The sequence below is a fragment of the Salvelinus alpinus genome, chromosome 5, assembly GCF_045679555.1.
Source record: "Salvelinus alpinus chromosome 5, SLU_Salpinus.1, whole genome shotgun sequence".
Classification (NCBI taxonomy): Eukaryota; Metazoa; Chordata; class Actinopteri; order Salmoniformes; family Salmonidae; genus Salvelinus; species Salvelinus alpinus.
Genome location: NC_092090.1, coordinates 1023886 through 1050824, shown reverse-complemented (window position 1 = coordinate 1050824; position 26939 = coordinate 1023886). Strand labels below are relative to the sequence as shown.

The 26939-nt window shown below is 45.3% G+C and overlaps 1 protein-coding gene across 3 annotated transcripts in view; it reads right to left on the bottom strand.

Moving 5' to 3' along the window:
• Positions 1-26939, bottom strand: part of mctp2b (multiple C2 domains, transmembrane 2b) — a 194403-nt gene that overhangs the window by 72764 nt on the left and 94700 nt on the right. For 2 of the 3 annotated variants that reach the window (XM_071400321.1, XM_071400322.1), the window contains exons 3-4: positions 19970-20029; positions 14933-15056 (exon numbers count right to left, since the gene is read on the bottom strand). In XM_071400321.1, coding sequence (XP_071256422.1) covers positions 14933-15056; positions 19970-20029 — 184 coding nt within the window. The remainder of the gene's footprint in view (positions 1-14932; positions 15057-19969; positions 20030-26939) is intronic. The other variant, XM_071400323.1, reaches the window with a different exon arrangement.

The following is a 26939-nucleotide window of genomic DNA, read 5'->3' as shown; positions in this document are numbered from 1 at the left end:
AGTACTGAGAGGGTTTCATGTTCCAGCTCACATCTCTAGTCCTGTCTTAGTACTGAGAGGGTTTCATGTTGCAGCTCACATCTCTAGTCCTGTCTTAGTACTGAGAGGGTTTCATGTTCCAGCTCACATCTCTAGTCCTGTCTTAGTACTGAGAGGGTTTCTTCTACATTCAGTCATGTCCCAGCTCACATCTCTAGTCCTGTCTTAGTACTGAGAGGGTTTCATATTCCAGCTCACATCTCTAGTCCTGTCTTAGTACTGAGAGGGTTTCATGTTCCAGCTCACATCTCTAGTCCTGTCTTAGTACTGAGAGGGTTTCATGTTCCAGCTCACATCTCTAGTCCTGTCTTAGTACTGAGAGGGTTTCATGTTGCAGCTCACATCTCTAGTCCTGTCTTAGTACTGAGAGGGTTTCATGTTCCAGCTCACATCTCTAGTCCTGTCTTAGTACTGAGAGGGTTTCTTCTACATTCAGTCATGTCCCAGCTCACATCTCTAGTCCTGTCTTAGTACTGAGAGGGTTTCATGTTCCAGCTCACATCTCTAGTCATGTCTTAGTACTGAGAGGGTTTCATGTTCCAGCTCACATCTCTAGTCCTGTCTTAGTACTGAGAGGGTTTCATGTTCCAGCTCACATCTCTAGTCCTGTCTTAGTACTGAGAGGGTTTCATGTTCCAGCTCACATCTCTAGTCCTGTCTTAGTACTGAGAGGGTTTCATGTTCCAGCTCACATCTCTAGTCCTGTCTTAGTACTGAGAGGGTTTCATGTTGCAGCTCACATCTCTAGTCCTGTCTTAGTACTGAGAGGGTTTCATGTTCCAGCTCACATCTCTAGTCCTGTCTTAGTACTGAGAGGGTTTCTTCTACATTCAGTCATGTCCCAGCTCACATCTCTAGTCCTGTCTTAGTACTGAGAGGGTTTCATGTTCCAGCTCACATCTCTAGTCCTGTCTTAGTACTGAGAGGGTTTCATGTTCCAGCTCACATCTCTAGTCCTGTCTTAGTACTGAGAGGGTTTCATGTTCCAGCTCACATCTCTAGTCCTGTCTTAGTACTGAGAGGGTTTCATGTTCCAGCTCACATCTCTAGTCCTGTCTTAGTACTGAGAGGGTTTCATGTTCCAGCTCACATCTCTAGTCCTGTCTTAGTACTGAGAGGGTTTCATGTTCCAACTCACATCTCTAGTCCTGTCTTAGTACTGAGAGGGTTTCATGTTCCAGCTCACATCTCTAGTCCTGTCTTAGTACTGAGAGGGTTTCATGTTCCAGCTCACATCTCTAGTCCTGTCTTAGTACTGAGAGGGTTTCATGTTCCAGCTCACATCTCTAGTCCTGTCTTAGTACTGAGAGGGTTTCATGTTCCAGCTCACATCTCTAGTCCTGTCTTAGTACTGAGAGGGTTTCATGTTCCAGCTCACATCTCTAGTCCTGTCTTAGTACTGAGAGGGTTTCATGTTGCAGCTCACATCTCTAGTCATGTCTTAGTACTGAGAGGGTTTCATGTTCCAGCTCACATCTCTAGTCCTGTCTTAGTACTGAGAGGGTTTCATGTTCCAGCTCACATCTCTAGTCCTGTCGTAGTACTGAGAGGGTTTCATGTTCCAGCTCACATCTCTAGTCCTGTCTTAGTACTGAGAGGGTTTCATGTTGCAGCTCACATCTCTAGTCCTGTCTTAGTACTGAGAGGGTTTCATGTTCCAGCTCACATCTCTAGTCATGTCTTAGTACTGAGAGGGTTTCATGTTCCAGCTCACATCTCTAGTCCTGTCTTAGTACTGAGAGGGTTTCATGTCCAGCTCACATCTCTAGTCCTGTCTTAGTACTGAGAGGGTTTCATGTTCCAGCTCACATCTCTAGTCCTGTCTTAGTACTGAGAGGGTTTCATGTTCCAGCTCACATCTCTAGTCCTGTCTTAGTACTGAGAGGGTTTCATGTTGCAGCTCACATCTCTAGTCCTGTCTTAGTACTGAGAGGGTTTCATGTTCCAGCTCACATCTCTAGTCCTGTCTTAGTACTGAGAGGGTTTCATGTTCCAGCTCACATCTCTAGTCCTGTCTTAGTACTGAGAGGGTTTCATGTTCCAGCTCACATCTCTAGTCCTGTCTTAGTACTGAGAGGGTTTCATGTTGCAGCTCACATCTCTAGTCCTGTCTTAGTACTGAGAGGGTTTCATGTTCCAGCTCACATCTCTAGTCCTGTCTTAGTACTGAGAGGGTTTCTTCTACATTCAGTCATGTCCCAGCTCACATCTCTAGTCCTGTCTTAGTACTGAGAGGGTTTCATATTCCAGCTCACATCTCTAGTCCTGTCTTAGTACTGAGAGGGTTTCATGTTCCAGCTCACATCTCTAGTCCTGTCTTAGTACTGAGAGGGTTTCATGTTCCAGCTCACATCTCTAGTCCTGTCTTAGTACTGAGAGGGTTTCATGTTGCAGCTCACATCTCTAGTCCTGTCTTAGTACTGAGAGGGTTTCATGTTCCAGCTCACATCTCTAGTCCTGTCTTAGTACTGAGAGGGTTTCTTCTACATTCAGTCATGTCCCAGCTCACATCTCTAGTCCTGTCTTAGTACTGAGAGGGTTTCATGTTCCAGCTCACATCTCTAGTCATGTCTTAGTACTGAGAGGGTTTCATGTTCCAGCTCACATCTCTAGTCCTGTCTTAGTACTGAGAGGGTTTCATGTTCCAGCTCACATCTCTAGTCCTGTCTTAGTACTGAGAGGGTTTCATGTTCCAGCTCACATCTCTAGTCCTGTCTTAGTACTGAGAGGGTTTCATGTTCCAGCTCACATCTCTAGTCCTGTCTTAGTACTGAGAGGGTTTCATGTTGCAGCTCACATCTCTAGTCCTGTCTTAGTACTGAGAGGGTTTCATGTTCCAGCTCACATCTCTAGTCCTGTCTTAGTACTGAGAGGGTTTCTTCTACATTCAGTCATGTCCCAGCTCACATCTCTAGTCCTGTCTTAGTACTGAGAGGGTTTCATGTTCCAGCTCACATCTCTAGTCCTGTCTTAGTACTGAGAGGGTTTCATGTTCCAGCTCACATCTCTAGTCCTGTCTTAGTACTGAGAGGGTTTCATGTTCCAGCTCACATCTCTAGTCCTGTCTTAGTACTGAGAGGGTTTCATGTTCCAGCTCACATCTCTAGTCCTGTCTTAGTACTGAGAGGGTTTCATGTTCCAGCTCACATCTCTAGTCCTGTCTTAGTACTGAGAGGGTTTCATGTTCCAACTCACATCTCTAGTCCTGTCTTAGTACTGAGAGGGTTTCATGTTCCAGCTCACATCTCTAGTCCTGTCTTAGTACTGAGAGGGTTTCATGTTCCAGCTCACATCTCTAGTCCTGTCTTAGTACTGAGAGGGTTTCATGTTCCAGCTCACATCTCTAGTCCTGTCTTAGTACTGAGAGGGTTTCATGTTCCAGCTCACATCTCTAGTCCTGTCTTAGTACTGAGAGGGTTTCATGTTCCAGCTCACATCTCTAGTCCTGTCTTAGTACTGAGAGGGTTTCATGTTGCAGCTCACATCTCTAGTCATGTCTTAGTACTGAGAGGGTTTCATGTTCCAGCTCACATCTCTAGTCCTGTCTTAGTACTGAGAGGGTTTCATGTTCCAGCTCACATCTCTAGTCCTGTCGTAGTACTGAGAGGGTTTCATGTTCCAGCTCACATCTCTAGTCCTGTCTTAGTACTGAGAGGGTTTCATGTTGCAGCTCACATCTCTAGTCCTGTCTTAGTACTGAGAGGGTTTCATGTTCCAGCTCACATCTCTAGTCATGTCTTAGTACTGAGAGGGTTTCATGTTCCAGCTCACATCTCTAGTCCTGTCTTAGTACTGAGAGGGTTTCATGTCCAGCTCACATCTCTAGTCCTGTCTTAGTACTGAGAGGGTTTCATGTTCCAGCTCACATCTCTAGTCCTGTCTTAGTACTGAGAGGGTTTCATGTTCCAGCTCACATCTCTAGTCCTGTCTTAGTACTGAGAGGGTTTCATGTTGCAGCTCACATCTCTAGTCCTGTCTTAGTACTGAGAGGGTTTCATGTTCCAGCTCACATCTCTAGTCCTGTCTTAGTACTGAGAGGGTTTCATGTTCCAGCTCACATCTCTAGTCCTGTCTTAGTACTGAGAGGGTTTCATGTTCCAGCTCACATCTCTAGTCCTGTCTTAGTACTGAGAGGGTTTCATGTTGCAGCTCACATCTCTAATCCTGTCTTAGTACTGAGAGGGTTTCATGTTCCAGCTCACATCTCTAGTCCTGTCTTAGTACTGAGAGGGTTTCTTCTACATTCAGTCATGTCCCAGCTCACATCTCTAGTCCTGTCTTAGTACTGAGAGGGTTTCATGTTCCAGCTCACATCTCTAGTCCTGTCTTAGTACTGAGAGGGTTTCATGTTCCAGCTCACATCTCTAGTCCTGTCTTAGTACTGAGAGGGTTTCATGTCCCAGCTCACATCTCTAGTCATGTCTTAGTACTGAGAGGGTTTCATGTTCCAGCTCACATCTCTAGTCATGTCTTAGTACTGAGAGGGTTTCATGTTCCAGCTCACATCTCTAGTCCTGTCTTAGTACTGAGAGGGTTTCATGTTCCAGCTCACATCTCTAGTCCTGTCTTAGTACTGAGAGGGTTTCATATTCCAGCTCACATCTCTAGTCCTGTCTTAGTACTGAGAGGGTTTCATGTTCCAGCTCACATCTCTAGTCCTGTCTTAGTACTGAGAGGGTTTCATGTTCCAGCTCACATCTCTAGTCCTGTCTTAGTACTGAGAGGGTTTCATGTTCCAGCTCACATCTCTAGTCCTGTCTTAGTACTGAGAGGGTTTCATGTTCCAGCTCACATCTCTAGTCCTGTCTTAGTACTGAGAGGGTTTCATGTTCCAGCTCACATCTCTAGTCCTGTCTTAGTACTGAGAGGGTTTCATGTTCCAGCTCACATCTCTAGTCCTGTCTTAGTACTGAGAGGGTTTCATGTCCCAGCTCACATCTCTAGTCATGTCTTAGTACTGAGAGGGTTTCATGTTCCAGCTCACATCTCTAGTCATGTCTTAGTACTGAGAGGGTTTCATGTTCCAGCTCACATCTCTAGTCCTGTCTTAGTACTGAGAGGGTTTCTTCTACATTCAGTCATGTCCCAGCTCACATCTTAGTACTGAGAGGGTTTCATGTTCCAGCTCACATCTCTAGTCCTGTCTTAGTACTGAGAGGGTTTCATGTTCCAGCTCACATCTCTAGTCCTGTCTTAGTACTGAGAGGGTTTCATGTTCCAGCTCACATCTCTAGTCCTGTCTTAGTACTGAGAGGGTTTCATGTTCCAGCTCACATCTATAGTCCTGTCTTAGTACTGAGAGGGTTTCATGTTCCAACTCACATCTCTAGTCCTGTCTTAGTACTGAGAGGGTTTCATGTTCCAGCTCACATCTCTAGTCCTGTCTTAGTACTGAGAGGGTTTCATGTTCCAGCTCACATCTCTAGTCCTGTCTTAGTACTGAGAGGGTTTCATGTTCCAGCTCACATCTCTAGTCCTGTCTTAGTACTGAGAGGGTTTCATGTTCCAGCTCACATCTCTAGTCCTGTCTTAGTACTGAGAGGGTTTCATGTTGCAGCTCACATCTCTAGTCATGTCTTAGTACTGAGAGGGTTTCATGTTCCAGCTCACATCTCTAGTCCTGTCTTAGTACTGAGAGGGTTTCTTCTACATTCAGTCATGTCCCAGCTCACATCTCTAGTCCTGTCTTAGTACTGAGAGGGTTTCATGCTCCAGCTCACATCTCTAGTCCTGTCTTAGTACTGAGAGGGTTTCATGTTCCAGCTCACATCTCTAGTCCTGTCTTAGTACTGAGAGGGTTTCATGTTCCAGCTCACATCTCTAGTCCTGTCTTAGTACTGAGAGGGTTTCATGTTCCAGCTCACATCTCTAGTCCTGTCTTAGTACTGAGAGGGTTTCATGTTCCAACTCACATCTCTAGTCCTGTCTTAGTACTGAGAGGGTTTCATGTTGCAGCTCACATCTCTAGTCCTGTCTTAGTACTGAGAGGGTTTCATGTCCCAGCTCACATCTCTAGTCCTGTCTTAGTACTGAGAGGGTTTCATGTTCCAGCTCACATCTCTAGTCCTGTCTTAGTACTGAGAGGGTTTCATGTTCCAGCTCACATCTCTAGTCCTGTCTTAGTACTGAGAGGGTTTCATGTTGCAGCTCACATCTCTAGTCATGTCTTAGTACTGAGAGGGTTTCAGGTTCCAGCTCACATCTCTAGTCCTGTCTTAGTACTGAGAGGGTTTCATGTTCCAGCTCACATCTCTAGTCCAGTCTTAGTACTGAGAGGGTTTCATGTTCCAGCTCACATCTCTAGTCATGTCTTAGTACTGAGAGGGTTTCATGTTCCAGTTCACATCTCTAGTCCTGTCTTAGTACTGAGAGGGTTTCATGTTCCAGCTCACATCTCTAGTCCTGTCTTAGTACTGAGAGGGTTTCATGTTCCAGCTCACATCTCTAGTCCTGTCTTAGTACTGAGAGGGTTTCATGTTCCAGCTCACATCTCTAGTCCTGTCTTAGTACTGAGAGGGTTTCATGTTGCAGCTCACATCTCTAGTCCTGTCTTAGTACTGAGAGGGTTTCATGTTCCAGCTCACATCTCTAGTCCTGTCTTAGTACTGAGAGGGTTTCATGTTCCAGCTCACATCTCTAGTCCTGTCTTAGTACTGAGAGGGTTTCATGTTCCAGCTCACATCTCTAGTCCTGTCTTAGTACTGAGAGGGTTTCATGTTGCAGCTCACATCTCTAGTCCTGTCTTAGTACTGAGAGGGTTTCATGTTCCAGCTCACATCTCTAGTCCTGTCTTAGTACTGAGAGGGTTTCTTCTCCATTCCGTCATATCCCAGCTCACATCTCTAGTCCTGTCTTCGTACTGAGAGGGTTTCATGTTCCAGCTCACATCTCTAGTCCTGTCTTAGTACTGAGAGGGTTTCATGTTCCAGCTCACATCTCTAGTCCTGTCTTAGTACTGAGAGGGTTTCATGTTCCAGCTCACATCTCTAGTCCTGTCTTAGTACTGAGAGGGTTTCATGTTCCAGCTCACATCTCTAGTCCTGTCTTAGTACTGAGAGGGTTTCATGTTCCAGCTCACATCTCTAGTCCAGTCTTAGTACTGAGAGGGTTTCATGTTCCAGCTCACATCTCTAGTCATGTCTTAGTACTGAGAGGGTTTCATGTTCCAGCTCACATCTCTAGTCCTGTCTTAGTACTGAGAGGGTTTCATGTTCCAGCTCACATCTCTAGTCCTGTCTTAGTACTGAGAGGGTTTCATGTTCCAGCTCACATCTCTAGTCCTGTCTTAGTACTGAGAGGGTTTCATGTTCCAGCTCACATCTCTAGTCCTGTCTTAGTACTGAGAGGGTTTCATGTTGCAGCTCACATCTCTAGTCCTGTCTTAGTACTGAGAGGGTTTCATGTTCCAGCTCACATCTCTAGTCCTGTCTTAGTACTGAGAGGGTTTCATGTTCCAGCTCACATCTCTAGTCCTGTCTTAGTACTGAGAGGGTTTCATGTTCCAGCTCACATCTCTAGTCCTGTCTTAGTACTGAGAGGGTTTCATGTTGCAGCTCACATCTCTAGTCCTGTCTTAGTACTGAGAGGGTTTCATGTTCCAGCTCACATCTCTAGTCCTGTCTTAGTACTGAGAGGGTTTCTTCTACATTCAGTCATGTCCCAGCTCACATCTCTAGTCCTGTCTTAGTACTGAGAGGGTTTCATGTTCCAGCTCACATCTCTAGTCCTGTCTTAGTACTGAGAGGGTTTCATGTTCCAGCTCACATCTCTAGTCCTGTCTTAGTACTGAGAGGGTTTCATGTTCCAGCTCACATCTCTAGTCCTGTCTTAGTACTGAGAGGGTTTCATGTTCCAGCTCACATCTCTAGTCCTGTCTTAGTACTGAGAGGGTTTCATGTTCCAGCTCACATCTCTAGTCCTGTCTTAGTACTGAGAGGGTTTCATGTTCCAGCTCACATCTCTAGTCCTGTCTTAGTACTGAGAGGGTTTCATGTTCCAACTCACATCTCTAGTCCTGTCTTAGTACTGAGAGGGTTTCATGTTGCAGCTCACATCTCTAGTCCTGTCTTAGTACTGAGAGGGTTTCATGTCCCAGCTCACATCTCTAGTCCTGTCTTAGTACTGAGAGGGTTTCATGTTCCAGCTCACATCTCTAGTCCTGTCTTAGTACTGAGAGGGTTTCATGTTCCAGCTCACATCTCTAGTCCTGTCTTAGTACTGAGAGGGTTTCATGTTGCAGCTCACATCTCTAGTCATGTCTTAGTACTGAGAGGGTTTCAGGTTCCAGCTCACATCTCTAGTCCTGTCTTAGTACTGAGAGGGTTTCATGTTCCAGCTCACATCTCTAGTCCTGTCTTAGTACTGAGAGGGTTTCATGTTCCAGCTCACATCTCTAGTCATGTCTTAGTACTGAGAGGGTTTCATGTTCCAGCTCACATCTCTAGTCCTGTCTTAGTACTGAGAGGGTTTCATGTTCCAGCTCACATCTCTAGTCCTGTCTTAGTACTGAGAGGGTTTCATGTTCCAGCTCACATCTCTAGTCCTGTCTTAGTACTGAGAGGGTTTCATGTTCCAGCTCACATCTCTAGTCCTGTCTTAGTACTGAGATGGTTTCATGTTGCAGCTCACATCTCTAGTCCTGTCTTAGTACTGAGAGGGTTTCATGTTCCAGCTCACATCTCTAGTCATGTCTTAGTACTGAGAGTGTTTCATGTTCCAGCTCACATCTCTAATCCTGTCTTAGTACTGAGAGGGTTTCATGTTCCAGCTCACATCTCTAGTCCTGTCTTAGTACTGAGAGGGTTTCATGTTCCAGCTCACATCTCTAGTCCTGTCTTAGTACTGAGAGGGTTTCATGTTCCAGCTCACATCTCTAGTCCTGTCTTAGTACTGAGAGGGTTTCATGTTCCAACTCACATCTCTAGTCCTGTCTTAGTACTGAGAGGGTTTCATGTTCCAGCTCACATCTCTAGTCCTGTCTTAGTACTGAGAGGGTTTCATGTTCCAGCTCACATCTCTAGTCCTGTCTTAGTACTGAGAGGGTTTCATGTTCCAGCTCACATCTCTAGTCCTGTCTTAGTACTGAGAGGGTTTCATGTTGCAGCTCACATCTCTAGTCATGTCTTAGTACTGAGAGGGTTTCATGTTCCAGCTCACATCTCTAGTCCTGTCTTAGTACTGAGAGGGTTTCATGTTCCAGCTCACATCTCTAGTCCTGTCTTAGTACTGAGAGGGTTTCATGTTCCAGCTCACATCTCTAGTCCTGTCTTAGTACTGAGAGGGTTTCATGTTGCAGCTCACATCTCTAGTCCTGTCTTAGTACTGAGAGGGTTTCATGTTCCAGCTCACATCTCTAGTCATGTCTTAGTACTGAGAGGGTTTCATGTTCCAGCTCACATCTCTAGTCCTGTCTTAGTACTGAGAGGGTTTCATGTTCCAGCTCACATCTCTAGTCCTGTCTTAGTACTGAGAGGGTTTCATGTTCCAGCTCACATCTCTAGTCCTGTCTTAGTACTGAGAGGGTTTCATGTTCCAGCTCACATCTCTAGTCCTGTCTTAGTACTGAGAGGGTTTCATGTTGCAGCTCACATCTCTAGTCCTGTCTTAGTACTGAGAGGGTTTCATGTTCCAGCTCACATCTCTAGTCCTGTCTTAGTACTGAGAGGGTTTCATGTTCCAGCTCACATCTCTAGTCCTGTCTTAGTACTGAGAGGGTTTCATGTTCCAGCTCACATCTCTAGTCCTGTCTTAGTACTGAGAGGGTTTCATGTTGCAGCTCACATCTCTAGTCCTGTCTTAGTACTGAGAGGGTTTCATGTTCCAGCTCACATCTCTAGTCCTGTCTTAGTAATGAGAGGGTTTCTTCTACATTCAGTCATGTCCCAGCTCACATCTCTAGTCCTGTCTTAGTACTGAGAGGGTTTCATGTTCCAGCTCACATCTCTAGTCCTGTCTTAGTACTGAGAGTGTTTCATGTTCCAGCTCACATCTCTAGTCCTGTCTTAGTACTGAGAGGGTTTCATGTTCCAGCTCACATCTCTAGTCCTGTCTTAGTACTGAGAGGGTTTCATGTTCCAGCTCACATCTCTAGTCCTGTCTTAGTACTGAGAGGGTTTCATGTTCCAACTCACATCTCTAGTCCTGTCTTAGTACTGAGAGGGTTTCATGTTCCAGCTCACATCTCTAGTCCTGTCTTAGTACTGAGAGGGTTTCATGTTCCAGCTCACATCTCAAGTCCTGTCTTAGTACTGAGAGGGTTTCATGTTCCAGCTCACATCTCTAGTCCTGTCTTAGTACTGAGAGGGTTTCATGTTCCAGCTCACATCTCTAGTCCTGTCTTAGTACTGAGAGGGTTTCATGTTGCAGCTCACATCTCTAGTCATGTCTTAGTACTGAGAGGGTTTCATGTTCCAGCTCACATCTCTAGTCCTGTCTTAGTACTGAGAGGGTTTCATGTTCCAGCTCACATCTCTAGTCCTGTCTTAGTACTGAGAGGGTTTCTTCTACATTCAGTCATGTCCCAGCTCACATCTCTAGTCCTGTCTTAGTACTGAGAGGGTTTCATGTTCCAGCTCACATCTCTAGTCATGTCTTAGTACTGAGAGGGTTTCATGTTCCAGCTCACATCTCTAGTCCTGTCTTAGTACTGAGAGGGTTTCATGTTCCAGCTCACATCTCTAGTCCTGTCTTAGTACTGAGAGGGTTTCTTCTACATTCAGTCATGTCCCAGCTCACATCTCTAGTCCTGTCTTAGTACTGAGAGGGTTTCATGTTCCAGCTCACATCTCTAGTCCTGTCTTAGTACTGAGAGGGTTTCATGTTGCAGCTCACATCTCTAGTCCTGTCTTAGTACTGAGAGGGTTTCATGTCCCAGCTCACATCTCTAGTCATGTCTTAGTACTGAGAGGGTTTCATGTTCCAGCTCACATCTCTAGTCATGTCTTAGTACTGAGAGGGTTTCATGTTCCAGCTCACATCTCTAGTCCTGTCTTAGTACTGAGAGGGTTTGTTCCAGAGGAAGTGGTTTTGTTGATGGGCGCAATGTGAGACAGCAGTTTCCTAAGAGAACCAGTCATGACAACGCAGTATCCATGGTGCAACATTTAGAAGAGCAATGGTGAAAACCATCTAAGAGAAGACAATATCTTCACTACTCTAGACATGACCAGGAGACAATATCTTCACTACTCTAGACATGACCAGGAGACAATATCTTCACTACTCTAGACATGACCAGGAGACAATATCTTCACTACTCTAGACATGAACAGGAGACAATATCTTCACTACTCTAGACATGACCAGGAGACAATATCTTCACTACTCTAGACATGACCAGGAGACAATATCTTCACTACTCTAGACATGACCAGGAGACAATATCTTCACTACTCTAGACATGACCAGGAGACAATATCTTCACTACTCTAGACATGACCAGGAGACAATATCTTCACTACTCTAGACATGACCAGGAGACAATATCTTCACTACTCTAGACATGACCAGGAGACAATATCTTCACTACTCTAGACATGACCAGGAGACAATATCTTCACTACTCTAGACATGAACAATATCTTCACTACTCTAGACATGACCAGGAGACAATATCTTCACTACTCTAGACATGACCAGGAGACAATATCTTCACTACTCTAGACATGACCAGGAGACAATATCTTCACTACTCTAGACATGAACAATATCTTCACTACTCTAGACATGACCAGGAGACAAAATCTTCACTACTCTAGACATGACCAGGAGACAATATCTTCACTACTCTAGACATGAACAGGAGACAATATCTTCACTACTCTAGACATGAACAATATCTTCACTACTCTAGACATGACCAGGAGACAATATCTTCACTACTCTAGACATGACCAGGAGACAATATCTTCACTACTCTAGACATGAACAATATCTTCACTACTCTAGACATGACCAATATCTTCACTACTCTAGACATGACCAGGAGACAATATCTTCACTACTCTAGACATGAACAGGAGACAAAATCTTCACTACTCTAGACATGACCAGGAGACAATATCTTCACTACTCTAGACATGACCAGGAGACAATATCTTCACTACTCTAGACATGACCAGGAGACAATATCTTCACTACTCTAGACATGACCAGGAGACAATATCTTCACTACTCTAGACATGACCAGGAGACAATATCTTCACTACTCTAGACATGACCAGGAGACAATATCTTCACTACTCTAGACATGAACAGGAGACAATATCTTCACTAGTCTAGAACTTTATATTTTTGTTCCGTGTACAATGCAAGACTTCCAACAGCTGAAGAAGCTATGTAGTAACATTAACACTATGCCTTCTCAATGCAGTCGCTGTACTCGTATTATAAAGGAGAACTATCGCCTTATGGTGTGGATAGTCATGTTGCAAGCCCAGCTTCAGACGCAATCGTTAGGCAAGAGTAACTTCAGTGTAGGAAAGGATGAAACAGCGTCTGTGCCACCAGTACAGATAGTAGTATAAATCCCCCCGCACAGTCCCCACAGCCGGACAACTTTCTCAAGGCTTCTGGAGGGAAATGCTGTTGGAATGCTCAACCGGTGTCGCTCATTCAGCCGACAGAAACTTTCAACCGGTTTTCCCCATTAAGTAGCGAGTCGGAGTCTGAGGCCGAGTCTTCTCAGGTCTCCCCTTCACCTGTTACGGGATCTGAGCCGCCGAAGCCTCCCACCATTAGCTCTGACAAAAGTAAAACCCTAGTCATTGGCGACTCCATTTACGCAGTATTAGACTTAAAACGAATCATCCAACGATCATACACTGTTTACCAGGGGGCAGGGCTACCGACATTAAGGCTAATCTGAAGATGGTGCTGGCTAAGGCTAAAACTGGCGAGTGTAGAGAGTATAGAGATATTGTTATCCACGTCGGCACCAACGATGTTAGGATGAAACAGTCAGAGGTCACCAAGCGCAACATAGCTTCAGCGTGTAAATCAGCTAGAAAGATGTGTCGGCATCGACTAATAATCTCTGGCCTCCACAAACAGGACCAAGCCTGGCCTGCTGAGAAGTGACGGACTCCATCCTAGCTGGAGGGGTGCTCTCATCTTATCTACCAACATAGACAGGGCTCTAACTCCTCTAGCTCCACAATGAAATAGGGTGCAGGCCAGGCAGCAGGCTGTTAGCCAGCCTGCCAGCTTAGTGGAGTCTGCCACTAGCATAGTCAGTGTAGTCAGCTCAGCTATCCCCATTGAGACTGTCTGTGCCTCGACCTAGGTTGGGCAAAACTAAACATGGCGGTGTTCGCCTTAGCAATCTCACTGGGATAAAGACCTCCTCCATTCCTGCCATTATTGAAAGAGATCGTGATACCTCACATCTCAAAATAGGGCTACTTAATGTTAGATCCCTCACTTCAAAGGCAGTTATAGTCAATGAACTAATCACTGATCATAATCTTGATGTGATTGGCCTGACTGAAACATGGCTTAAGCCTGATGAATTTACTGTGTTAAATGAGGCTTCTCCTCCTGGTTACACTAATGACTATATCCCCTATATTTATTTAATTTTTATGACTGCGTTATATATATATATATTTTTTTACTTCTAGTCATGAAGCTGACTCAATCCCTTTTTATAGCTAGTGTTTACATGCCTCCTGGGCCGAATACAGCGTTCCTCACAGAGTTCCCTGACTTCCTATCGGACCTTGTAGTCATGGCAGATAATATTCAAATTTTTGGTGACTTCAATATTTACATGGAAAAGTCCACAGACCCACTCCAAAAGGCTTACCAGAGAGGTCTCTAACGACCAGGTTTTATGTGTTATGAAGTGTTATGAAGTGTAATAACAGCGTTACCACAGCGGTCTCTGATGACCAGGTTTTATGTGTTATGAAGTGTAATAACAGCGTTACCAGAGAGGTCTCTAACGACCAGGTTTTATGTGTTATGAAGTGTTATGAAGTGTAATAACAGCGTTACCACAGCGGTCTCTGATGACCAGGTTTTATGTGTTATGAAGTGTAATAACAGCATTACCACAGCGGTCTCTGATGACCAGGTTTTATGTGTTATGAAGTGTAATAACAGCATTACCACAGCGGTCTCTGATGACCAGGTTTTATGTGTTATGAAGTGTTATGAAGTGTAATAACAGTCTTACCACAGCGGTCTCTAATGACCAGGGTTTATGTGTTATGAAGTGTAATAGCAGCGTTACCACAGCGGTCTCTGATGACCAGGTTTTATGTGTTATGAAGTGTAATAACAGTGTTACCACAGCGGTCTCTGATGACCAGGTTTTATGTGTTATGAAGTGTAATAACAGTGTTACCACAGCGGTCTCTAATGACCAGGTTTTATGTGTTATGAAGTGTAATAGCAGCGTTACCACAGCGGTCTCTGATGACCAGGTTTTATGTGTTATGAAGTGTAATAACAGTGTTACCACAGCGGTCTCTAATGACCAGGTTTTATGTGTTATGAAGTGTAATAACAGCATTACCACAGCGGTCTCTGATGACCAGGTTTTATGTGTTATGAAGTGTAATAACAGCGTTACCACAGCGGTCTCTAATGACCAGGTTTTATGTGTTATGAAGTGTTATGAAGTGTAATAACAGCGTTACCACAGCGGTCTCTGATGACCAGGTTTTATGTGTTATGAAGTGTTATGATAACAGCGTTACCACAGCGGTCTCTGATGACCAGGTTTTATGTGTTATGAAGTGTTATGAAGTGTAATAACAGCGTTACCACAGCGGTCTCTGATGACCAGGTTTTATGTGTTATGAAGTGTTATGAAGTGTAATAACAGCGTTACCACAGCGGTCTCTAATGACCAGGTTTTATGTGTTATGAAGTGTAATAACAGCGTTACCACAGCGGTCTCTGATGACCAGGTTGCGTCCTTCCTTCAGGTTGATAGAGAGGAGGTAGGACCTCTGGGACTCTCTGGTGCTGTCGGATACACTCAGCATGTCAGCAGGACTCCCCGTCTCAAACTGTTGGAGTACATGATGGAAACACTTGAGCAAATGAAGGATACAGAGTATATTGAAAGCAGTAACCACAGGTGTGGTTCCTGAGTTCATAAGCAATTAACACATCCCATCATGCTTAGGGTCATGTAGAAAATGTCCAGACCAATATTTTGGCTTCCATGGATACAAGAAAAGATCTCAGTGACTTTGAAAGAGGAGTCTCAAAGGAAGATAGGGGGTTTAAAGAGTGTTTGTGTCTCAGTCACCAGATCCCAACCCAGTTGAAAAATGAGGGGAGATTAAGGAGCGGCGCCTGAGGCAGCGTTTTCTACCACCATCAACAAAACAAGAAAACATGGAATTTATTAATGGAAGAATGGCGTCTCATCCCTCCAATAGAGTTCCACTGTAGAATCTACACTCGTAGAACAAAGGGCCAGAATGGTGTCTCATCCCTCCAATAGAGTTCCACTGTAGAATCTACACTCGTAGAACAAAGGGCCAGAATGGTGTCTCATCCCTCCTATAGAGTTCCACTGTAGAATCTACACTCGTAGAACAAAGGGCCAGAATGGTGTCTCATCCCTCCAATAGAGTTCCACTGTAGAATCTACACTCGTAGAACAAAGGGCCAGAATGGTGTCTCATCCCTCCAATAGAGTTCCAGACTCTGTAGAATCTACACTCGTAGAACAAAGGGCCAGAATGGTGTCTCATCCCTCCAATAGAGTTCCAGACTCTGTAGAATCTACACTCGTAGAACAAAGGGCCAGAATGGTGTCTCATCCCTCCAATAGAGTTCCAGACTCTGTAGAATCTACACTCGTAGAACAAAGGGCCAGAATGGTGTCTCATCCCTCCAATAGAGTTCCACTGTAGAATCTACACTCGTGGAACAAAGGGCCAGAATGGTGTCTCATCCCTCCAATAGAGTTCCACTGTAGAATCTACACTCGTAGAACAAAGGGTTCCAAAAGGGGTTTTCAGCTGTCCCCACAGGAGAACCCTTTTAGGTTCTAGGAAGAACCCTTTTTGGTTTCAGGTAGAACCCTTTTGGGTCCATGTAGAACCTTTTCTACAGAGGGTTCTACATGGAACCCAAAAGTGTTCTACCTGGAACAAAAAGGGTTCTACCTGCAACCTTCAAGGGTTCTTCAAAGAGTTCTCCAATGGGGACAGCCAAAGAACCCTTGGCGGTTCTACATAGCACCTTTTACTAAGAGTGTATGACAAGGCGTATTGAAGCTGTTCTGGTTCGTGGCCCTACTGAGACACTTTATGTTGCTACACTATACGTACCAAAGTATGTGGGCACCCCTTCAAATTAGTGGGTTAGAGCCAGTTACTGACCCCATCCAGACAAGACCAGTCCAGCTCAGAGCTCTAACCTTCTATCCCTCTAACCCTGTCCAGCTCAGAGGTCTAACCCTCTAACCCCATCCACACCAGACCAGCTCAGAACTCTGACTCTATAACCCTGACCAGACCATCGCAGAGCTCTAACTCTATAACCCTGAGCAGACCAGACCAGAGCTCTAACTCTATAACCCTGACCAGACCAGCTCAGAGCTCTAACTCTATAACCCTGACCAGACCAGCTCAGAGCTGTAACTCTATAACCCAGACCAGCTCAGAGCTCTAACTCTATAACCCTGATCAGACCAGCTCAGAGCTCTAACTCTATAACCCAGACCAGACCAGACCAGCTCAGAGCTCTAACTCTATAACCCTGACCAGTCCAGCTCAGAGCTCTAACTCTATAACCCAGACCAGACCAGACCAGCTCAGATCTCTAACTCTATAACCCTGACCAGACCAGACCAGCTCAGATCTCTAACTCTATAACCCTGACCAGTCCAGCTCAGAGCTCTAACTCTATAACCCTGACCAAACCAGCTCAGAGCTCTAACTCTATAACCCTGACCAGACCAGACCAGCTCAGATCTCTAACTCTATAACCCTGACCAGACCAGCTCAGAGCTCTAACTCTATAACCCTGACCAGACCAGCTCAGATCTCTAACTCTATAACCCTGACCAGACCAGCTCAGAGCTCTAACTCTATAACCCTGACCAAACCAGCTCAGAGCTCTAACTCTATAACCCTGACCAGACCAGCTCAGATCTCTAACTCTATAACCCTGACCAGACCAGCTCAGATCTCTAACTCTATAACCCTGACCAGACCAGCTCAGATCTCTAACTCTATAACCCTGACCAGACCAGCTCAGATCTCTAACTCTATAACCCTGACCAGACCAGCTCAGAGCTCTAACTCTATAACCCTGACCAGCTCAGAGCTCTAACTCTATAACCCTGACCAGACCAGCTCAGAGCTGTAACTCTATAACCCTGACCAGACCAGCTCAGAGCTCTAACTCTATAACCCTGACCAGACCAGCTCAGAGCTCTAACTCTATAACCCTGACCAGACCAGTCCAGCTCAGAGCTCTAACTCTATAACCCTGACCAGACCAGACCAGAGCTGTAACTCTATAACCCTGACATGACCAGCTCAGAGCTCTAACTCTATAACCCTGACCAGACCAGCTCAGAGCTCTAACTCTATAACCCTGACCAGACCAGTTCAGAGCTGTAACTCTATAACCCTGACATGACCAGCTCAGAGCTCTAACTCTATAACCCTGACCAGACCAGCTCAGAGCTCTAACTCTATAACCCTGACCAGACCAGTCCAGCTCAGAGCTCTAACTCTATAACCCTGACCAGTCCAGCTCAGAGCTCTAACTCTATAACCCTGACCAGACCAGCTCAGAGCTCTAACTCTATAACCCAGACCAGACCAGCTCAGAGCTCTAACTCTATAACCCAGACCAGACCAGCTCAGAGCTCTAACTCTATAACCCTGACCAGACCAGCTCAGAGCTCTAACTCTATAACCCTGACCAGACCAGAGCTCTAACTCTATAACCCTGACCAGCTCAGAGCTCTAACTCTATAACCCTGACCAGCTAAGAGCTCTAACTCTATAACCCTGACCAGCTCAGAGCTCTAACTCTATAACCCAGACCAGACCATCTCAGAGCTCTAACTCTATAACCCTGACCAGACCAGCTCAGAGCTCTAACTCTATAACCCTGACCAGACCAGACCAGCTCAGAGCTCTAACTCTATAACCCTGACCAGACCATCTCAGAGCTCTAACTCTAAAACCCTGATCAGACCAGACCAGCTCAGAGCTCTAACTCTATAACCCTGACCAGACCAGTTCAGAGCTGTAACTCTATAACCCAGACCAGACCAGCTCAGAGCTCTAACTCTATAACCCTGACCAGACCTGACCAGCTCAGAGCTATAACTCTATAACCCTGACCAGACCAGCTCAGAGCTCTAACTCTATAACCCTGACCTGACCAGCTCAGAGCTATAACTCTATAACCCTGACCAGACCAGCTCAGAGCTATAACTCTATAACCCAGACCAGACCAGCTCAGAGCTCTAACTCTATAACCCTGACCAGACCAGCTCAGAGCTCTAACTCTATAACCCTGACCAGACCAGCTCAGAGCTCTAACTCTATAACCCTGACCAGACCAGCTCAGAGCTCTAACTCTATAACCCTGGCCAGACCAGCTCAGAGCTCTAACACTATAACCCTGACCAGACCAGCTCAGAGCTCTAACTCTATAACCCTGACCAGACCAGCTCAGAGCTCTAACACTATAACCCTGACCAGACCAGCTCAGAGCTCTAACTCTATAACCCTGACCAGACCAGTCCAGCTCAGAGCTCTAACTCTATAACCCTGACCAGACCAGCTCAGAGCTCTAATTCTATAACCCTGATCAGACCAGACCATCTCAGAGCTCTAACTCTATAACCCTGACCAGCTCCGAGCTGTAACTCTATAACCCTGACCAGACCAGCTCAGAGCTCTAACTCTATAACCGAGACCAGACCAGCTCAGAGCTCTAACTCTATAACCCTGACCAGCCCAGATCTCTAACTCTATAACCCAGACCAGACCAGCTCAGAGCTCTAACTCTATAACCCTGACCAGACCAGTTCAGAGCTGTAACTCTATAACCCTGACCAGACCAGCTCAGAGCTCTAACTCTATAACCCAGACCAGACCATCTCAGAGCTCTAACTCTATAACCCAGACCAGCTCAGAGCTCTAACTCTATAACCCTGACCAGACCAGTTCAGAGCTGTAACTCTATAACCCAGACCAGACCAGCTCAGAGCTCTAACTCTATAACCCTGACCAGACCAGCTCAGAGCTCTAACTCTATAACCCTGACCAGACCAGCTCAGAGCTCTAACTCTATAACCCAGACCAGACCAGCTCAGAGCTCTAACTCTATAACCCTGACCAGACCAGACCAGCTCAGAGCTCTAACTCTATAACCCTGACCAGACCAGCTCAGAGCTCTAACTCTATAACCCTGACCAGTCCAGCTCAGAGCTCTAACTCTATAACCCTGACCAGTCCAGCTCAGAGCTCTAACTCTATAACCCTGACCAGACCAGCTCAGAGCTCTAACTCTATAACCCAGACCAGACCAGCTCAGAGCTCTAACTCTATAACCCTGACCAGTCCAGCTCAGAGCTCTAACTCTATAACCCTGACCAGACCAGCTCAGAGCTCTAACTCTATAACCCTGACCAGACCAGCTCAGAGCTCTAACTCTATAACCCTGACCAGACCAGACCAGACCAGAGCTCTATCTCTATAACCCTGACCAGACCAGACCAGCTCAGAGCTATAACTCTGTAACGCTGACCAGCCCAGCTCAGAGCTCAAACCCTTTCAGTCAGTCAGTCAGTGAACCTGCCAGTCAGCCAGTCAGCCAGCCAATCAGTGGTACAGTGTCCATCTGGGACACAGTGTTAGACCTCTGTGGTACAGTGTCCATTAGGGACGCAGAATTAGACTCCTGTGGTACAGTGTGCCCTTGATTTAGAACTTACACTGTTGTTCTCCATGTCTTGTGATGTTTGGGTCTCAAGGTCATGGCTGTCACCGTTCTGCTGTTGAGACAGACACACACATTCATTCCATTAACAAACAGTCATAACCCACAAGATACAGTATTATCCTTTTATACCATGATGTCACCAGAAACAAAGCCTGACAGAAACAATGACAGTAAGATTTTCAGATCAAGTCCATGTAACATTCTGGAAGTACATCTCTACAGATGTAGGATCTTCATTTGACCTATATTGTAACAGAAAAATAATCCTGCAGGATTTGAAAGTTTAGTGGATAATGTTGCTTGATCGGTGGCTATTAGCTGTCCGGAAGTAGATGAAAAGGGCAATGCTGTTAATATAACTGTGTGTTAGTGTGGGGTTTCAGTTCATTTCTGTAGATCATCAAGCTCATCTGCATCTCCTGCCACGCAGGAAAATGTTCAGCAACAAAAGAGTGATCAAATGACGATCCTAAACCTGTAAACTATAGCCGGTGCCTGTCAGCCAGTCTCTTGTATTTCCTGACCTGGATTAAACTCTCCGTGTCCATGTAGTTATGAAACATTCCTCTGCTGCGGGATACAAAGAATGATAAGCCACACAACTGAGATTAATGACTTGAACAATTTGACTTCTCTCTACGTAGCTGATGTCATGACCCTTTCTGGGTATCGTAGCTTCCCCCTCGCTCTTATTCTCTCCTTCACCCAGGTTCTGTTATCTCAGGCCATACATTCCTGGCGGAGACTCTCTCCCCCTGGTCATGCAGAGAGAGAGAACAAGGGATTTCACTGGGCCAAACTCCTAAATCCCCCAAAATGGGTGTTTTAAACAATATGTCCACCTTTGAGAGTGTGGGATTGGTCCGTGGACACTTAAGGGACAGTTATGACGAGTGTGTTTCATTTGGTGACCTCATGGAGGACAGGAAACACACAACTATATCTCTGAATGTGTACATTTCTCAATTATGGGGTTTGCATCTAATTATTGTATAAAATGAATGAGTAAAGATGAAACTATTTGTGAAATTATGTAATGTGATGTTAACCTTTAATTTTGAGAGAATTTCATTCCCTGTAATGTTTAACTAGTCAGCGGCCACGCCCCCGTGAGCATAGACATGATCTGGCATCCTGGAACTGCCTCTTCTATTGTTACGAATAAACCCCCCTCCTGAAGAAATCCTCTTCAGACTAAGCAAACCCACAGCGGGAGCTGTGATCGGGAATAGTTGAGTACCAAAACTAGAACACACAAACCTCGGTGTCCGCTAAGGTTGTAATGATTGTTGAATTCCTAACCAAACCACGTGGAGCATTGGCTACACGGATGGAAATGGTTAAACTCTAAAACTATCGATCCCTACAGAATAAGAGCAAATCTAAGATATTAATTACTAGACTGTAGCAAGAAATTATGTAACTCTAGGATGCGAATAGCGACAACCGCCGAAACATCTATTCTAAGAACAATGGACGCCTGACGTATCCATTACAACAGACACCATCAGGAGCCGCTGATAGACCTATAACCACAGAAACATCTATTCTAAGAACAATGGACGCCTGACGTATACATTACAACAGACACTATCAGGAGCCGCTGATAGACCTACAACCACCGAAACATCTATTCTAAGAACAATGGACGCCTGACGTATCCATTACAACAGACACCATCAGGAGCCGCTGATAGACCTACAGCCACCGAAACATCTATTCTAAGAACAATGGACGCCTGACGTATCCATTACAACAGACACCATCAGGAGCCGCTGATAGACCTACAACCACCGAAACATCTATTCTAAGAACAATGGACGCCTGACGTATCCATTACAACAGACACTAATCAGGAGCCGCTGATAGACCTACAACCACCGAAACATCTATTCTAAGAACAATGGACGCCTGACGTATCCTTTACAACAGACACCAACAGGAGCCGCTGATAGACCTACAACCACCGAAACATCTATTCTAAGAACAATGGACGCCTGACGTATACATTACAACAGACACTATCAGGAGCCGCTGATAGACCTACAACCACCGAAACATCTATTCTAAGAACAATGGACGCCTGACGTATCCATTACAACAGACACCATCAGGAGCCGCTGATAGACCTACAACCACCGAAACATCTATTCTAAGAACAATGGACGCCTGCCGTATCCATTACAACAGACACCATCAGGAGCCGCTGATAGACCTACAACCACCGAAACATCTATTCTAAGAACAATGGACGCCTGACGTATCCATTACAACAGACACCATCAGGAGCCGCTGATAGACCTACAACCACCGAAACATCTATTCTAAGAACAATGGACGCCTGACGTATCCATTACAACAGACACTAATCAGGAGCCGCTGATAGACCTACAACCACCGAAACATCTATTCTAAGAACAATGGACGCCTGACGTATCCTTTACAACAGACACCATCAGGAGCCGCTGATAGACCTACAACCACCGAAACATCTATTCTAAGAACAATGGACGCCTGACGTATCCATATCAACAGACACCATCAGGAGCCGCTGATAGACCTACAACCACCGAAACATCTATTCTAAGAACAATGGACGCCTGACGTATCCATTACAACAGACACTAATCAGGAGCCGCTGATAGACCTACAACCACCGAAACATCTATTCTAAGAACAATGGACGCCTGACGTATCCTTTACAACAGACACCATCAGGAGCCGCTGATAGACCTACAACCACCGAAACATCTATTCTAAAAACAATGGACGCCTGACGTATCCATTACAACAGACACTAATCAGGAGCCGCTGATAGACCTACAACCACCGAAACATCTATTCTAAGAACAATGGACGCCCGACGTATCCATTACAACAGACACCATCAGGAGCCGCTGATAGACCTACAACCACCGAAACATCTATTCTAAGAACAATGGACGCCTGACGTATCCATTACAACAGACACCATCAGGAGCCGCTGATAGACCTACAGCCACCGAAACATCTATTCTAAGAACAATGGACGCCTGACGTATCCATTACAACAGACACCATCAGGAGCCGCTGATAGACCTACAACCACCGAAACATCTATTCTAAGAACAATGGACGCCTGACGTATCCATTACAACAGACACTAATCAGGAGCCGCTGATAGACCTACAACCACCGAAACATCTATTCTAAGAACAATGGACGCCTGACGTATCCTTTACAACAGACACCAACAGGAGCCGCTGATAGACCTACAACCACCGAAACATCTATTCTAAGAACAATGGACGCCTGACGTATACATTACAACAGACACTATCAGGAGCCGCTGATAGACCTACAACCACCGAAACATCTATTCTAAGAACAATGGACGCCTGACGTATCCATTACAACAGACACCATCAGGAGCCGCTGATAGACCTACAACCACCGAAACATCTATTCTAAGAACAATGGACGCCTGCCGTATCCATTACAACAGACACCATCAGGAGCCGCTGATAGACCTACAACCACCGAAACATCTATTCTAAGAACAATGGACGCCTGACGTATCCATTACAACAGACACCATCAGGAGCCGCTGATAGACCTACAACCACCGAAACATCTATTCTAAGAACAATGGACGCCTGCCGTATCCATTACAACAGACACCATCAGGAGCCGCTGATAGACCTACAACCACCGAAACATCTATTCTAAGAACAATGGACGCCTGACGTATCCATTACAACAGACACCATCAGGAGCCGCTGATAGACCTACAACCACCGAAACATCTATTCTAAGAACAATGGACGCCTGACGTATCCATTACAACAGACACTAATCAGGAGCCGCTGATAGACCTACAACCACCGAAACATCTATTCTAAGAACAATGGACGCCTGACGTATCCTTTACAACAGACACCATCAGGAGCCGCTGATAGACCTACAACCACCGAAACATCTATTCTAAGAACAATGGACGCCCGACGTATCCATATCAACAGACACCATCAGGAGCCGCTGATAGACCTACAACCACCGAAACATCTATTCTAAGAACAATGGACGCCTGACGTATCCATTACAACAGACACTAATCAGGAGCCGCTGATAGACCTACAACCACCGAAACATCTATTCTAAGAACAATGGACGCCTGACGTATCCTTTACAACAGACACCATCAGGAGCCGCTGATAGACCTACAACCACCGAAACATCTATTCTAAAAACAATGGACGCCTGACGTATCCATTACAACAGACACTAATCAGGAGCCGCTGATAGACCTACAACCACCGAAACATCTATTCTAAGAACAATGGACGCCTGACGTATCCATTACAACAGACACCATCAGGAGCCGCTGATAGACCTACAACCACCGAAACATCTATTCTAAGAACAATGGACACCATCAGGAGCCGCTGATAGACCTACAACCACCGAAACATCTATTCTAAGAACAATGGACGCCTGACGTATACATTACAACAGACACCATCAGGAGCCGCTGATAGACCTACAACCACGAAACATCTATTCTAAGAACAATGGACGCCTGACGTATCCATTACAACAGACACCATCAGGAGCCGCTGATAGACCTAAAACCACCGAAACATCTATTCTAAGAACAATGGACGCCTGACGTACCCTTTACAACAGACACCATCAGGAGCCGCTGATAGACCTACAACCCCCGAAACATCTATTCTAAGAACAATGGACGCCTGACGTATCCATTACAACAGACACCATCAGGAGCCGCTGATAGACCTACAACCACCGAAACATCTATTCTAAGAACAATGGACACCATCAGGAGCCGCTGATAGACCTACAACCACCGAAACATCTATTCTAAGAACAATGGACGCCTGACGTATACATTACAACAGACACCATCAGGAGCCGCTGATAGACCTACAACCACGAAACATCTATTCTAAGAACAATGGACGCCTGACGTATCCATTACAACAGACACTATCAGGAGCCGCTGATAGACCTAAAACCACCGAAACATCTATTCTAAGAACAATGGACGCCTGACGTACCCTTTACAACAGACACCATCAGGAGCCGCTGATAGACCTACAACCACCGAAACATCTATTCTAAGAACAATGGACGCCTGACGTATCCATTACAACAGACACCATCAGGAGCCGCTGATAGACCTACAACCACCGAAACATCTATTCTAAGAACAATGGACGCCTGACGTATCCATTACAACAGACACCATCAGGAGCCGCTGATAGACCTACAACCACCGAAAAATCTATTCTAAGAACAATGGACGCCTGACGTATCCATTACAACAGACACCATCAGGAGCCGCTGATAGACCTACAACACCCCAAAACATATTTTCTAAGAACAATGGGCGCCTGACGTATCCATTACAACAGACACCATCAGGAGCCGCTGATAGACCTACAACCACCGAAACATCTATTCTAAGAACAATGGACGCCTGACGTATCCATTACAACAGACACCATCAGGAGCCGCTGATAGACCTACAACCACCGAAACATCTATTCTAAGAACAATGGACGCCTGACGTATCCATTACAACAGACACCATCAGGAGCCGCTGATAGACCTACAACCACCGAAACATCTATTCTAAGAACAATGGACGCCCGACGTATCCATTACAACAGACACCATCAGGAGCCGCTGATAGACCTACAACCACCGAAACATCTATTCTAAGAACAATGGACGCCCGACGTATCCATTACAACAGACACTAATCAGGAGCCGCTGATAGACCTACAACCACCGAAACATCTATTCTAAGAACAATGGACGCCTGACGTATCCATTACAACAGACACTAATCAGGAGCCGCTGATAGACCTACAACCACCGAAACATCTATTCTAAGAACAATGGACGCCCGACGTATACATTACAACAGACACTAAGACAGACCGACGATTCCAACAGAGAAGACAACAACCACATGTGGGCGTAAATATAGTGAATGCAATTATTCCCGAATGAGTGAGCTTTCATGTGCAAAGGATTAGCATTTCAATGAATATAATTATCACCTGTGTGTAGTGATCCCTTTTGTCTTTCCCGCCCTTCCCAGTCCACACCCCCTTCCCTTTGTCCACCAAGCCGTCATATCGGTTTAGCCCACTAGGGGACCTTCCCTATCATTGCTAGTAACCATATCTACTGTTTGTGTGTTTATGTATTTCTGTGATTATTTAGTTAGTTAGTAAATAAATGATTAAGCCAATTGGTGCATGGGTGATTCATGGTTTAGGCTGGGTTCGTGCAGATAACCAACAATTCTACAATGTTTGAAATGAGACTAATTTGAGATAAAGAACAATTCATTAATGGAAGACTAATTGATCAGAATAAATGTATTTATTATGATGTGAATACACATCAGACTACTACCACTACTACCACTACCACTACTACTACTACTACTACCACCACTACCACTACTACTACTACTACTACTACTACTACTATAGTGTTCCATACACATCAGACTACTACTACCACTACTACTACTACTACTACTACTACCGCTACCGCTACCGCTACTACTACTACTACTACTACTACTACCGCTACCGCTACCGCTACTACTACTACTACTACTATAGTGTTCCATACACATCAGACTACTACTACTACTACTACTATAGTGTTCCATACACATCAGACTACTACTACTACTACTACTATAGTGTTCCATACACATCAGACTACTACTACTACTACCACCACCACCACCACTACCGCCGCCACCACCACCACTACCACCACCGCTACTACTACTACTACTACTACTACTACTATAGTGTTCCATACACATCAGACTACTACTACTACTACCACCACCACCACCACTACCGCCGCCACCACCACCACCACCACCACCGCTACTACTACTACTACTACTACTACTATAGTGTTCCATA